The sequence below is a fragment of the Colias philodice genome, chromosome 29 (assembly GCF_061535455.1).
Source record: "Colias philodice isolate Cphi_HAF_F1 chromosome 29, ilColPhil1 Martin Lab GWU primary, whole genome shotgun sequence".
Taxonomy (NCBI): Eukaryota; Metazoa; Arthropoda; class Insecta; order Lepidoptera; family Pieridae; genus Colias; species Colias philodice.
In genome coordinates this window covers 2,361,993-2,377,737 of record NC_143114.1, presented here as the reverse complement: position 1 = coordinate 2,377,737, position 15,745 = coordinate 2,361,993, and the positions used below count along the sequence as shown (strand labels likewise).

Genomic DNA, 15,745 nt, shown 5'->3' with positions numbered 1-15,745 from the left:
TCTGAAGGCGATCCGGTGGCAGCCTGCGTGGTCGTGAGGAAACGGGTGGACCTGGAGTAGTTCGAATATAATGAACGGTATTATGTTTCACCTCCTTATGTGTACCAGCCGGTCGGGTTATGTCTGGATATTTGCGTAAAAGCTGATGGTAAATAGAATCTCCAGAAATTACCTTAATTGAACCATAGTCGCTGTCAGTTGGAATCTCAATTGACGCTGTGACCTGGAGTGACGTCAATCCATCAATAAGTCGCTGCTGGCGGCAATCTACCAACAGATTATAAAAAGAAAGAAAATCAACTCCAATTATCGGCTTATTAATATCTGCAACTACAAATCGCCATTTAAAATCACGCCGCAAACCTAAATTAATATTTATCTGCACCCAGCCATATGTAGGTATCACAGTGCCGTTGGCCGCGAACAGCTGATAGTCAGTCTTCTCTCGATATTGCCTGAGCGCTCTGCGTGGGTAAACACACAAATCAGAACCTGTATCGACAAGAAATTTTATTTTACTTATTTTATCAATAACAAAAAGGCGGCCTGGCGAAACATTGCAGTCGGTTGCCGCTAGTTCCGGCTGCACATGTTGTTTTCCGACGACAAATTAAATTTGCATGGTTTAATGCATTTATGCGCTCGCTTGCCAAATCTATGATGATACCAACAAAAATCGAAATTTCTAGATTTAGATCTTGACCTGTTACGGTTAGTTCTTATTCGAGATGGGGTACGTGACCTTGATCTGTGGAAATTACCTTTTAGTGAAGCTACTTCTTTTGTTAAATTTTCTAATTGCTTACTTAATTCTGAAATTTCATTATTAACTATTCAAATTATTATTTAAAGTGCAAACTTGTTGGGTAGGGTGTACAATATCATGAACAGAATCTGCTAAATCGGCAATCGCTTCTAAACTGAGACTTTTTTGTGAAGCTATTATTGTTTGAATATTTAATGGTAACCGACCTGTCCATAAAGTCCTGAGAAATTCGTCCGGAACAGCTGGCCCCGCCAAATTCTGTAGATGACGAAGAAACTGTGACGGTTTTCTGTCCCCTAATTCCTCTTGAGCCAAAAGTTGTTGTATTCGTCTTTCCTGTGACGCCGTTAGCCGTTTTATTAATTCTGTTTTAAGTTTATTATATTTATTCTCAGCTGGAGGATTTTTTATTATATCCTTGACTTCCTGGGCAAACCTTTGTTCTAATTGCGACGAAATGTGGTAAAACTTCGTCGTATCAGACGTTATTCCAGCTAAAAAGAATTGTCCTTCAACCTGCGCGAACCACAAAGCAGGGTCATCCGCCCAAAATGGCGGCAGCCGCACGCCGACTTTATTCAATTCCAAATCCGATCGGTCTTCTTTTTCCATTATAAAACGTTTTTGAAGTCGGGGTCACCAATGTGGGATGCTTGAGGAGCGTTGAAATAAAATCTCAAAACATCCACGAAGATGCGTTTATTCGCACGTTACAATAAATTCAATAGGATAGCAAAACTGAGCGCACATTCGTCGTCTAAAGCTGGTCGCCACGGAGTGAAGGCTCGCGAGCCGCGAAGCGTAGCGGACAACTCTCGTGTGCGGCCGGAGCGGGGCGCGGGGTGAAGGGCGCGTAGTCCCGTTATGCGCTCGCTCAGCTGGCCGCCACAGATATAAGCTTCTTGGTCTAAACCGAAAGATCTATCCATATATCTGTGCTTGTCATCTTGAAAAGCAAGAATATAATTTAAGAAAATAATCGAGTCCAACGAACATGCAATAATGCTTTTTAATTGTACAAATCTTTCGTTGTGGTGCGAATGTGTTTGATACTTGATGTGTGCAACACTACTGCAAATAAAGTAACTTTAAATAGCAACACTGGTTTTATTTTCAATCATTTACCCCCTTCTGTACTTTTTACTATCAAGTCAATCGCATCATGGCAATATCGTCACATCATGGAGTAAGGCGACGATTTTGGTATCTTTTAATCTTGCCAAAGATGTTTCACTTCTGACACGTGTGCTTGGCACACACGCTATTTTTAGGGTTCCGTTTTTTTCTTTAGAGGTTCGAAACGCTAAAAATTGCTAAAACTTACTTTTTAGAATTACAACATTAATAAGTAGGTTTGTTCGGAGCCCTCGGTGTGCGAGTTCGACTCGCACTTCTGGTTTTATTTTAAGTAGACCAACAGATTTTTTTAATAAAAAGAACCGGCAAAGCCGTGGGTTTCTAGTTTCTACAACTGTTTTTCATAAAAGAGGTTGTATTTAAATAAAACATGATTTATAAAACAAATGATTTATTGTATGTTGATCAATTTTTAAATTACATAATATAATTGCACATTATTTTAAGACAAATACAATTCACTTTGTTGTATATAAGTCAAACAATTTAAAATATGTATTCTTAATCACCATCTTCCTTAATAATAACTAAATATTCACATTATATCCTAAATTTTATGCATTTGATGCAGTATCCACTATCCTAGCAAATTTTAAACGCTAAAATATGGCAAAAATATTCGCGAAACGTCACTTTGACAATTCAAACAATATTTACAAATTTTGAACGGTGTTCTAAAAATTCAAAAACAAATATTTTTCATTTATCACAATATTTTTTTTATTAACATACTAATAATTATTTTATACGTAACATTTTCTTAATTTTATGTACATACTGTCGTTTAAAATCTTAATTCATAAAAATTCGATTTATAATTGGACCTTCCTTATAAGTGACTATAATATTTAATAATTAATAAATGTAAAAAGTAAAAGGTGCCAATAATAATAATTTTATTAATTAAATGTAACAACTAACGAGTGTGTAAACATTATTTTATGTTTTTGACTTAGTTTAAAAATAACGTCGTGATTTTATGATTATGAAAAAATAACAATTTAATTAGATGTGATAAAGCTATTCTAGAATATTAATATTCGATTGAACGTGAAAATAAAATAAATTGTGATAATTCGTAAATTATTAAAATGCATATTTCTTTTCGTTAATTTATTTAGAGAAATGTTAAACGTACTCTACACCAAGTAAATAGTTATTTATTAACAAAAGAAAATTATAACAATAATTTTAACAGTTATGAGAATCACACTTTTTTCTAACACGATGCGACTAAGAAAAGCATCCTTCAGCGCCATCTTGCGACGTCGTAATTTTTTTTTTAATTCAAACTAATTAATAATCAAAGTTTATTATTTTTAATGATGTAAGAGCCGTAAAATAAAATAAATTTGTTATTGAAATGCAAAACGGATTTCTGATTAAATCGTATTTTTCAAGACCCACAACTAACTTCACAAAAAACTTTGAATATTTTGGTTCGATAACTCATAACTTTAATTTAGGTGAACCGATTTTGAGAATTATTTTTTATTCGAAAGCTGATGCCTGTCCTGTACCATTTATTTGGTCTAGGTCTGACTATTATAAGTTGTTTTAGTTTTTTTTATTAATTTAAAACAGAACACAATTAAGTTAATTGACGTTTCCTTAGTTGCATCACAATACACAAATTAGCATTTTTCACAAATTATTACACATTCATTTGATGTTTTAAATCGTTTAATAATTTAAAAACAATCATTTTTTACACAACGCTGTACTCATAAGATGCATAAGTTCTGTGTACAATAGACAATTCCGACTGGTCGGTTTGCATATTTCTCTATGGTCTACTGACACGCCATAGAGCGCTCCTCTGCCGGGATCTAGAATAAAGAAAATATTATTAAATTTTATATGGTAAATATTATTAAAGGGGTTTGGGTACTTTTGTATGGGCTAGTGGCGTCGTGATGACTTTTCGCGGTCAGTGATGAAACTTGTCAGAAAAATCTTATAATAAATCATCTAGATTCTAGGTCAATGAATATAAAAAAAATATCTCTGTTCCTAATACGTTTCGAGGTTTGTGTCCATAATAACTTTTGTTCACAATATATTGCTCTTTTAAATTATCCAAGTTTCATCACTGGCCGCGAAAGTTCATCACGACGCGACGCCAACTTTACCCAAACCCCTTTATATGGTACATATAATTTTATATGGTATTATTGGTCTTAACTCTTACCACAAAACAATTTAAACACAGTCTAACTTTAAACCAGGGATCTGTCACTTTCAAAGTTGTCTAACTATGTGAAATACGACAAAACCAGATTAAAGAGAACCCGCGCTTAAAGTTAAACCCTGTCTAAAGATTTTGTGGTAAGACAGATAGATTTTTAATTATTAGAATGTCGAAAAAGCCTAAACATTTAATTAATTAATTTTTCATTCTGTTTTATTTTTATCAGTTTTATATTTAAAGTAATGCATTATTTTTAATTCTGATTAAGTATTTTTTGTTATTAACAAAAAATGAAATCGACAGAATTTATATTGTCACAAAATAATTATTTTTCCACATTTTTTGACATTTTTTGCTTATTTTTTGGTATATTTTCTTATTTTTCCCCACTTTTTCCCTTCCTCCAACTTACCAGCAGAATCCACGCTCACTATCCTTAACCACAGCACAGACATAAGCGTACGGCAAGTCTCCACGAGGCTTCGTACCGCGGGCTGTGTTGGTTGTGTCGCGGTTAACCAGCGCTCTTGGAGGGTCAGGAGGAGAGAGCAGTCTGAAATATTTAGTTAATATTAATCTCAAATTTGTATAAAACTAGCGAACCTTATGTTTAAATACCAAACGAAATGTTACACAAGGCGCTGTATGTGATAAATGATTTTCCCGGTTTTCCCGCTTTTCTTTTGAAATGTTTCCTGAATTTTTTTTGCTACAAACCTCACAAAGCCAAAGACCTTTCCAACGAATGCAAAACCGTGGAAATCGGTTCGTGCGTTCTGGAGTTATAGCGTCAGGAAGGAAAACCCGACTTATTTTTATATAGTAAAAGAAGATATGCGTTTAAATTAAAAATATTAACAAAATAATAATAAAAAGCACCAAACTTACAGGTGTTAAAAAGAAAAAAGTTAAAAATCTTCTTTAGGCGCGTTGAAAGTAAAATTTCAAGGTTGCGACAATCTTGACAAAGAAGTTTCACTTCTGACGAACACACGGCACACACGCTCTTTTTTTTAATTTTAGTGTAGGAACAAAAAAAGAGCGTGTGCGCCGAGCACACGTGTCAGAAGTGAAACTTCTTTGGCAATTATATGATACCAAAATCGTCGCCTTATTCCATAACGTGACGGTATTGCCATGACGCGATTTTTTTACTCTCAACGCGCCTAAAGAAGTTTTATCAGTAGATAAACATTTAGAAATGTCAATTGATAAATTATAAAATATACTTACTATTACAAATCTCCAATAATTCTATACTTCGTGCCGTGATGGGCGTTTTGATATCGGCCAAGGGTGATCCGCGATGTGGTACTGAATAGAACATGAAGCCGAGGCTGTTCTGGTAGAGAGATGACCTTCTAGATGGTTCTATGTGTTCTGGAATATAATATAAAATATAAATAAACTAGATTTCCGACCGCGGCTTCGTCCGCGTTTTCAAAGGAAAACCAGCATAGTTCCCGTTCCCGTGGGATTTCCGGGATAAAACTTATCCTATGTGTTAATCCAAATTACCCTCTATATGTGTGCTAAATTTCATTGTAATCGGTTCAGTAGTATTTGCGTGAAAGAGTAACAAACACACACACATCCTCACAAACTTTCGCATTTATAATATTAGTAGGATAACATTTTTGTAAGTACTGTATGAATATATGTGAATAGATAAATTATAGGGTTTTGTCGTTAAATCAGATATGTAAAAAGGTAAAAAAGTGTTATTCAGAATGAAATAAATAAAAATTGATCAGCTTAATTTCAGATACGTTAAAAAAACTGAATTTAGATTATAGCATAAATTGAATTATTTTTCATAAAAAATCAAATAAAAAAAAATTTTCAAAAAAATTCTTCTCTATTAATACGAGGCTAAAAATTAGATATTTCTATGAAATTCCTTCTAGAACAGTGAAACAGCGAATGACTGTATTTGGATGATATTTGACATAATGAGTCCGTGAGTCGAAACTAGGTTCTAGTTGAAAACCAGCGCTAGGCTCATGCCTGGCACAAGCTGAACTAGGTCCTTTTTGGCGGTACTGCGGGCACAATTTGTTTTAATATTTTTTATTTTTTTTGTGTTGAATTTTTTGTGTTATTTGTATGTATTCTTTTCTTTATTGTCTACTTTTTGATGTGTCACGCTGTGTTGTCAATTAAATCTTTTTCTTTCTTTCTTTCTATAATGATTATTAGCTGGATTAGAACTTTTGATCCTTTTTAATTTATATCCATACTTATATAATATTATAAATGCGAAAGTAACTCTGTCTGTCTGTCTGTTACTCAATCACGCCTTAACTACTGAACCAATTTGCATGAAATTTGGTATAGAGATATTTTGATACCCGAGAAAGGACATAGGCTACTTTTTAGCACGGGACATAGGATAGGTTTTATCCCGGAAATCCCACGGGAACGGGAACTATGCGGGTTTTTCTTTGACTGCACGGGCGAAGCCGCGGGTGGAAAGCTAGTTTTTAATAAGTAATTTTACTTCCATAAGAAAATATGTAATTACCAATTAAATATCAGGGATTCTCTCTAATAATTATTAATTTAATTATATGTATAAAAAACATACTTTACCTTCATTAAAATCCATTTCATCATTATTTTTAACAAGTCTTTCATTCTTCATACATTTATCATTATCACAATTAATATTTATCATTTCATTATTTAAATCTTCATTCATTTCATTTTCCATTCTATCATTATCTTCATTTATTTCATTTTCTTTGGTTATTTTCATATATGCATCATATGCTGAAATGAAAAAGAACCAAAATATTAATTTTAGAGTAGGAACAAAAAAAGAGCGTGTGTGCCGAGCACACGTGTCAGAAGTGAAACTTCTTTGGCAAGATTTAAAGATATATCAAAATCGTCGTACTCCATGACGTGATGGTATTGCCATGACGCGATTTTTTACTCTCAACGCGCCTAAAGAAGTTTCACTTCAATAAAACACAAAGGGGTTTGAAACTTTTTGTATGGACGCTGGCATATCGACCCGCCGCCATTTTGATTTTTTTTCAAAATCGCGGCGCACGATTAAAGTGGTATGTATGGATAGAGAACACATAGACGAACAAAAACTTACTTACATTTTTATGTACCTAATGTAATCTGTGAATGTAATGTATGTTTTTAAGTAATGAATGTACCTACTTTCTTCCAATAAACTGTTAATAATAATAATCTACCTGGGAGTGATTATTTGGAGATAATATTATGCATATAGACACGTAATAAGTCAATTTTTAGTGTTTGTCGTTGTTTACCTCCAAATATCTCGGTAATGTGACGCTTTAGGGTACTATGTTATTAGAAAGAAAACAAAGAAAGAAAACATTTATTCCAACACACACAACACACATATAAAATAGCATTGTAAATTTTAAATAATATGTAATAGAAGACATAAATATATGTGTGGTTGCATGCGCTAAAAAAGGAAGCCACTCAGGATACCTGAGGCATAATACCTCAGCACTGATTTTCAGTGACCCCTTATGACATCCAGAATGTCAGCTGCTTTAAGTACTGCATAATAATAATAAATAAGGACAAAGTGATAAATAAATATAATTCGTGGAGTACACAAATAAGATACCATAATGCTAATTAATACCATATTATGAATACGCTTCTTTATGATCTAATTTTTCAAAAAATAATTTACTATATGCAACTTTACAGAAATACGTCGAATCACGCGTGTAAGGGGTAAGAAAAATATGGCGCGTAACGAAAAATGTCACGCGTAACGAAAAAATGTTACACTAAATTTTTGACGTGACAACGTCTTATAATTCGATAAAGCCGGCTGCACGCACGAAAAAACATGACTCATGCGGCGTTACTTCGCTCTGACTCATCTGAGGCGTTCCATGTAAGGCTTGAAGTGCGAGCGAGAGCGCGGAACGAGCGACAAAGAAGCACAATCGGACGTTGTCACGTTCAACTATCGTCAGTAAACCGACTTTACAGACAACCAATTTTTTTCCAACCCCGATAAAGAAGTTTCACTCGTTTTATTTGTTTCACTTCAAAAACATTAAATAATTATATTTTATGTTTGGAAGTTGGAAGAAGAATGTAACAGCGACCAAACAGATTTGAAAATATTTACCAAAAAAGATAACCTTTCAAGTTTATCTCTGCATCTGTTTGTTTCCTGTCAATTACCTTTAAATGACTGAACCGATTTTGATGAAATGCATTTACCAAAATCTAAAAAGTGACTTGTATTTTCATGAATTCATGGCAAAATTTTTACTTTTTTAAATAAAACATTTTTGAAGTGAAACTTCTTTATCGGGGTTGGAAAAAAATTTAGTGTAACATTTTTCCGTTACGCGCCATCTTTTTCTTATCCCTACCACGCGTGATTCGACGTATTTCTGTAAAGTTGCATATAGTAAATTATTTTTTGAAAAAAAAGGTCATAAAGAAGTTTCACTTCTTACGTGTGTACACTACTACACGCACACATTTTTTTTTAACATTTTTTTACCTTCACAGTATATTTGTTTAATAAATAAACCTCCTTTGGAATGTCCGACCCAAATAATGGGTTTCTCACCTACTCCGAGATCTAAAAGTTGTGACGTCATTTGTTCAGCCCTTTCGTGTAGTCGTAACCTGAAATTAAACAAATAATCTATATATAATATATAATAATATATAAAATAAAGTCTGTATGTTCCAACACTTATAACTCGAGATCTGCTGTACCAATTTTCATGGTTTTGGATTTGTTGGATTTGTCACCGCCCAGAATAGCAGAATAAATCATAAAAACAACAAAAACTAGACGAATAAATATTTTCCCAAAATTTTGATTTTCGTACATGTCAATCATTAGTTGTCAATCCTGTCAAATACGGAAAATAATGTTTGACATTCATGCGTTCAAAAATGTATTATGTGTAAAATAATTAAAAAGTAATAAAGTAAATTTAAAAAAAAAAACAAAAACCGACTTCAAGACTATACCTATATGTACAAATTTAAACTGAAAAGTAGAAAATAATATTAAATGATAATAATGATATTATTTTTTATTTTAATTACTTTAAAGATTAAACGAAAAGGTTTCCTAAGTTATTTTTGAAGTCGGTGCCAACCAAAACAAAAATATCCTTAATAAAAAAATAACCTAATAAAGTGCCCGCGTTCGGGACTCGGGTCGGTAGAGAGGCGATTCTAAAAAGTATTATACCAAGGTACCATAAGTTTTAGTGTCGTTTAAAAGTACATTTATTTGCGAATCGTCGCATGTAGTTCATAATTAAGGCCTTATAATCGTTTAAAAGCAATTTGATTTCCAAAAATATCTTAAAAAGTGGTACCGACCGGACATGTCGGGTTTATCACGGCTAATAACTAATGCCACTTACAAATTTTATATTACTATTTGAATTTTATAAATGGCAAAATTATCGTTTACTTTCACCGTCCGCTATTTTAAAAAAGCACCTATGTGAAGTTGGCAACTAACTGAATAAAAATTTTAGTTTATTTAGTTTGTACCCCAAAGAGGTGGGGGGAAACATAGTTATATAGTTCGCTGCTAACTGAATAAAAATGAGTGTTTCTCAATTATGTTCGATTGTACTAGGTTTGTACCGGATTGTACCGCTATTTATTTCGTTGTACCCCAAAGAGGTGGGGAGAAACATAGGGTCGTAGTTATATAGTTCGCTGCAAACTGAATAAAAATGAGTGTTTCTCAATTCTATTCGATTGTACTAGGTTTGTACCGGATTGTACCGCTTTTTATTTCGTTTGTACCCCAAAGAGGTGGGGGGAAACATAGGGTCGTAGTTATATAGTTCGCTGCTAACTGAATAAAAATGAGTGTTTCTCAATTCTATTCGATTGTACTAGATTTGTACCAGAACGTACCGCTTTTTATTTCGTTTGTACCCCAAAGAGGTGGGGGGAAACGTAGGGTCGTAGTTATATAGTTCGCTGCTAACTGAATAAAAATGAGTGTTTCTCAATTCTATTCGATTGTACTAGGTTTGTAGTCGATTGTAGTAAGATTTGTGACTGTTTAGCTCTAGTATAAGCACTATCCCTGCGTCTCATTAATAACTTGATATTATATGTAATTTTTTTTTTTTTATTATCAGAAACAAAATAGGTTTACAGATATATTAGTCCTACAGTTGTGAATTAAAAAACCACTGAGGTTTATAGTAATGTTCGTATACAATAATTTAAACAAAACAATTTCGGTTTAACTGTAGAATACATAAATTGAGTCTAAAGATTGCACAAAAATAACAGTTTTTTTTATAGATACTTATAACTATAACATCAACTACAGTTTGTCTAGATAATATTGCTTAAGTTTACGTTTTATGTTTATTTTGGTAATACAATTTCTTAAATTAATATCCAACCCATTCAAGATATCTGGTAACAAGAACGCGGTACGTCGTTGGCCATACATGTTTTTTGTGAATGGTTTAATTAATTTATTAAGAGTAGTGTTCCGTGTATGGTAAGAGTGTGAATTTAATGTTTGATATTTTGTGTTGAAGAAGTTTTCTTTGAGCAACTGAAATTCAAATTTATAATTAATTGGCAGGACACTGCAATGTTTGAAAAGTTTAGGTATGTCATTTTTAAATTTTATTTTTATTTGCGGCGACACAATTTTTTTGAGAATTCGAACTTGTATGTTCAGAATCCTTTGCATATATGTTTTATAAGTCCTACCATAGCTACTTAGGCCGTATGATATTATAGAATCAGCAAAAGCATTGTACAGCAACAGTCTTGTTTTATATGGTAATCTGTTTTTAATAATATACAAGACTGCCAGAAAAGATCGAAGTTTATTGCACACCTTTTCAATGTGCATCCTCCAGTTGAATCTGTTATCGATTATTACACCTAAGTAATCCAAGGGTAGTTGTGATTTTTTAAAATTTATCCATAAATTCAGTCATGGTATACTTTTTTTTTAAAACGCTCTACTACAAAAAAGTCGAGCATAAAAGCGGCACGGCTATAAGTACCATCCTTATTTCGATAGATGTCGTGGTAATAAAAAAAAATGTAAAATGGTTGTAAAGACAGATCAATAGATGCCGTTAGCTTCACTTTACATCCCGCTGTCGAAATTTATTTGTATTTTCATAAAATATGTCTTACTTGTAAGATCACGCGACAACATCTAAGCCCGTAAAACATTATTTTTGGAGGTCCTAGGCCTTTGCCTCGGACCGGAATTTAATCAGATAACGTCACTTATGTTATTTATCTATTGTTTAATTTATATAAATTTATAATCTTTATTGCATACAAAACATAAATACAAATTTCACAATTCACACACACAGACAGGACATTTGATGCAAAGGGCGGCTTTATTGCTTCAAGCAATTTCTTCCAAGCAACCCGAGCAACCAATGTATTGAAAAAAAAAGAGAAAATTAAGGCAGATTATGTACACAATAGAAATAAAAAAAAGACATCACATTATAAAATAAAAGACAACAACAAAATTATAACTAAAAAACTTCTAAAAAAACAAAAGAAATAAATCAAAAGGGCAAAAACAAATGAAAATAAGCAGTAAAAAAAACAAGCAAGAAAAAAGAGATGACAATAATTAATAATAAAAATAATTACAGGTTTGCAAATAGTGACACTTAACCATATTTTTAAAAGAGTGAAGCGTTTGTGCTTTCCTAATGCTAGTAGGTAAGTCATTCCAGAGTTGAACGGCTTTTACGGTGAAAGAGGCGTTGTAGAAATTAGTATGGTGCACTGGAATACTTAGCATTAGGTTATCATTAGATCGTAGGTTCAAACTCCTGGCAGATAAAAATTCAAAATTATCTTTTAAGTAGCACGGGATACGGGGATCAAATAGGATGGAGTAAAGGAGAGAGAGGACATGAGCGTTACGACGAAGGCGTAAGGGTAACCACTGAAGCTGCTTCCGGAAGGCTGTGACATGATCAAATTTCCTTAACCCAAAAACGAAGCGCACAGCAAGGTTCTGTAAGCGTACGAGTCTATCAAGTTGCTCCTGAGTAAGGTTTGAGAAGCAAACGTCGGCATAATCTAGTGTTGGTAGCATCAGGGTCTGAGCAAGCATAATTTTGGTGGGAATAGGTAAGAAATTGCGCAACCTTCTTAAACTAGACGCCGACTTGTCTGTCTATATTAATATTATAAAGCTGAGAGTTTGTTTGTATGTTTAAACGCGCTAATCTCAGGAACTATTGGTCCGATTTGAAAAATTATTTCGGTGTTAGGATAACTTATTTATCGAGGAAAGCGAGGAGCGGAGCACTGCGGGTAAAACTGCAGGGCACAGCTGCTATTAATTAGTTCAGTGCTATCAAATGGGAGAGCCATGTCCGTTACTCTTTCGCCACAATACCGCTCGACCAATTATTACGATAAAATAAATACTCATTTTCTCAATATTCCAGGAGATAACAGAGAAGAAACAAATACAGTTCTCCGTTTTAAATCAAAAAAAATTTCAAACGCTACACTTTACCGTATTACGTTGGTATTACGGATTTGACTCGAATACTATTGACTGGTTTAAAAGCTATTTGGAAAATTGTACTCAACAAGTTCTTTTACGTAATGGCAACCACATACTTTCAAAATCTACGAAAGCCACCAGAGGTCCTAAAATACTACCTCAAGGTAGTATTTTAGGACCTATCCTATTTATATTGTATACAGCAGACATTACACACTCAATTAAACATTGTCAATTTCACTTATGTGCCGATGACCTACAACTTCTTAATAATCTTATTCCTATCAGCACAATTTTGATCAGACTATCACGAAACTTAATAACTCTTTAGACATATATAACATAGTATAACAATAACTCTTTAGAAAATGTAAATTCATGATCGTTGGTTCCAAAAAACAGTTCAATTGTTTATCACAGTTAAAACCTAAAGTTTGTATAGATAACTGACCTCTGGAATGTGTCAATTTGCTTTTATCGTATTAAAGTTTTATACAAAACTAGCTTTCCACCCGCAGCTTCGCCCGCGCAGTCAAAGAAAAACCCGCATAGTTCCCGTTCCCGTGGGATTTCCGGGATACAACGTATCCTATTTTCCGGGGTAAAAAGTAGCCTATGTCCTTTCTCGGGAATCAAAATATCTCTATACCAAATTTCATGCAAATTGGTTCAGTAGTTAAGGCGTGATTGAGTAACAGACAGACAGACCGAGTTACTTTCGCATTTATAATATTAATAAAGTATGGATTCGTAATTTTTTAAGTGTAGATATGCGCATTCGTCTATGTGAGTCTCTAGTCTTGTCCAAATGAAACTATGCTCTGGCAGTATATGGTCCTTATTTGCTTCAAAAAACACAACGTCTCTTTCAGAGAGTGCATAATGCTTGTACAGCGAGTGTTCCAAAAGGTATCCACGAAAATTGACGGCAAAGACCATCACAGGCAACGATGGTTACCCACTGTATCATCGTCGGTCGCCCGATGATAGTGGTAGAAGTAGAACTATCATAATTAAAGTGAAAGGAAACGACTTGTGGTCGACACCAGTTAAAGAACGAAAAGAGTTAATTCGAGTGCATCCCAGGCTGCAAAACGTAGTTTAATTCAATAGGTATTTTTTCTCCGACACGTGTAGGTATGAAGTATTTAAGTAATTATTTTTTATTCTATTTCTATATGTGTTATTCATCGAAATAAAAAGCCATTATACCTATATCTATATTTATTTTGTATCATTGTATTCCGTTCATCATAGCCTAATAGTTCCAAGCCCAAAGGTAACACGATATTCATTGACTGGTCGGTACAAAGTTCGCCGGGCCAGCTAGTAATAAAATAAAATAACATTTATTTGCCAATATTATTTGCCAAACAAAAGCGAATACATTCTTGAATTCAAGTGTTTTTAGTACGAAGGACGCGGGTTCGAATCCCGCCTCTGGCCTCATGATCTAAATTCATCTTTTTATGAAACTTTTCAAATTATTAAGGGGTATCTAGGAGTATTTTTGTGTGCTTAGAGACTTATTTTAAAGATGCAAAAAAATTATAGGGTTGATAAAGCAAGTTAAACATTAACGGCCTTACTAATAAAAAGTTAAACAATGGATAAATTTCTACCATTTCCTACCATAGCTGTGTCCTGCTCTTGCTCACATGAAACGTCAATCATAAAAACAAGACAGGTTATTGCAATAACCATGCAATAATTAATCCATTGCAAAGCGAATGGTTAACATTTTATTAGTAAGACCGTAAATAGTCTACTATTAATTTTGTTTATCATTACGTCGTTTACAAAGCATATATGTACATGTATGTTTCATCGCGATACGAAAGCGGTCTATAGATTTAGAAGTTCAAATTCGGACAAATTGATCCGTTCCAGAATTAAAATTTTGTGCATTTTCATTTAAAAACTTACAAGTTGGACAAAAAATGTCTCAGGAGCGGAAAATACAACGTATTTCGTGACAGTAATCTTCGTTCAGTACAAAACTCTGCCCAATACACACGTAGGCAGAGTTTGGCGTCAGACAATATCGACTGACCGGTTGGCTTAGTTGGTAGTGACCCTGCCTTCCTAGCCAGAGGTCGTGGGTTCGATTCCCACCTGGGGCAAACATATGTGTGATGATCTATATAAGTATTTATTTAAAATTATATATGTTTATCAGCCATCTGGTTTCCATAACACAAGCGAAAGCAGTGTATGGGATCAGATCGTACCGTGTGTGAAAATTGTCCTGAAATATTAAAAAAAAATTAAATATGAGTCAAGTTGTATTTGGTACAAAATTAAGCCTCACCTCTTTATTTCCTTAATCCACAGCGGCCTCCACAAATACGGGTCACTCGTATAATTAATAGAAATTATCCTAGCTCCCGGATAGTCCACTTTTATCCAATCCCGGGGCCAACAGGTCGAATAGCACTTGTCACACACACACCCACACCCCACTTCACACACACTAACACATTGACAGTCACTTGTATCACTTCCTATAACATCTTCATTGCTGCTCTTGAAGAGATCTCTTACGAAATCCGCTTGAGATTCATAGTTCCCGACTATTTCAACTTGGTCGAGAAGCGTATTATTATAAAATTTCTCTGTTATAAACATGTTTTCATTTGGCAGTATCCGCTTCATGTCTTCATAGAATTCGTTCACGTTATCAACGTCGATGTCTTTTAGCATGTTTTTCAGTTCGTTCTTTAGTTTTGCTTCGTCCAGTTTTGTGTATTGTCTTTTTTTGTTTTCTTTGTCTTGTTTTTTTGTGTCTGCAAGATTTGGTTTGTCGTCATTGTCAGAGTGTCGTCTGAGCGGTTGTTTTTGTGGTGCATCTTTGTATTTTGATCTCCACTCGCCTTGCTTCCATGTGTTACCGAGGGATCCTGTAAAATTAGTTAAATTTTATTTTGATAGTATTTTCTTTATTATTGTCTAGTTATCTAGCTAGCGCTAAACCAATACGATTACGTTAGGAATTTTTGCCCTTAAAACTTCAAGGTCGCGTCATGGCAATACCGTCACGTCTTTGCATCTTGCCAAATAATACAGATAACTAGCTGTGCCCTGCGGTTTGTTGTGCTAGTTATCTGACACGAGTGCT

The 15,745-nt window shown here is 33.9% G+C and overlaps 1 protein-coding gene and 1 pseudogene across 1 annotated transcript in view; both read right to left on the bottom strand.

Annotated features, from left to right (window-relative positions):
* Positions 1-255: 255 nt before the first annotated feature.
* Positions 256-1,385, bottom strand: LOC149475788 (uncharacterized; annotated as a pseudogene).
* Positions 1,386-2,283: 898 nt separating this feature from the next.
* The window catches only part of LOC149475787 (uncharacterized), a 32,864-nt gene continuing 19,402 nt past the window's right edge, over positions 2,284-15,745 (bottom strand). The window contains exons 5-10 of the mRNA XM_089712854.1: positions 14,939-15,527; positions 8,620-8,747; positions 6,687-6,866; positions 5,328-5,474; positions 4,507-4,647; positions 2,284-3,732 (exon numbers count right to left, since the gene is read on the bottom strand). Of these exons, the coding sequence (XP_089568980.1) occupies positions 3,605-3,732; positions 4,507-4,647; positions 5,328-5,474; positions 6,687-6,866; positions 8,620-8,747; positions 14,939-15,527 (1,313 nt within the window). The 3' untranslated portion in view covers positions 2,284-3,604. The remainder of the gene's footprint in view (positions 3,733-4,506; positions 4,648-5,327; positions 5,475-6,686; positions 6,867-8,619; positions 8,748-14,938; positions 15,528-15,745) is intronic.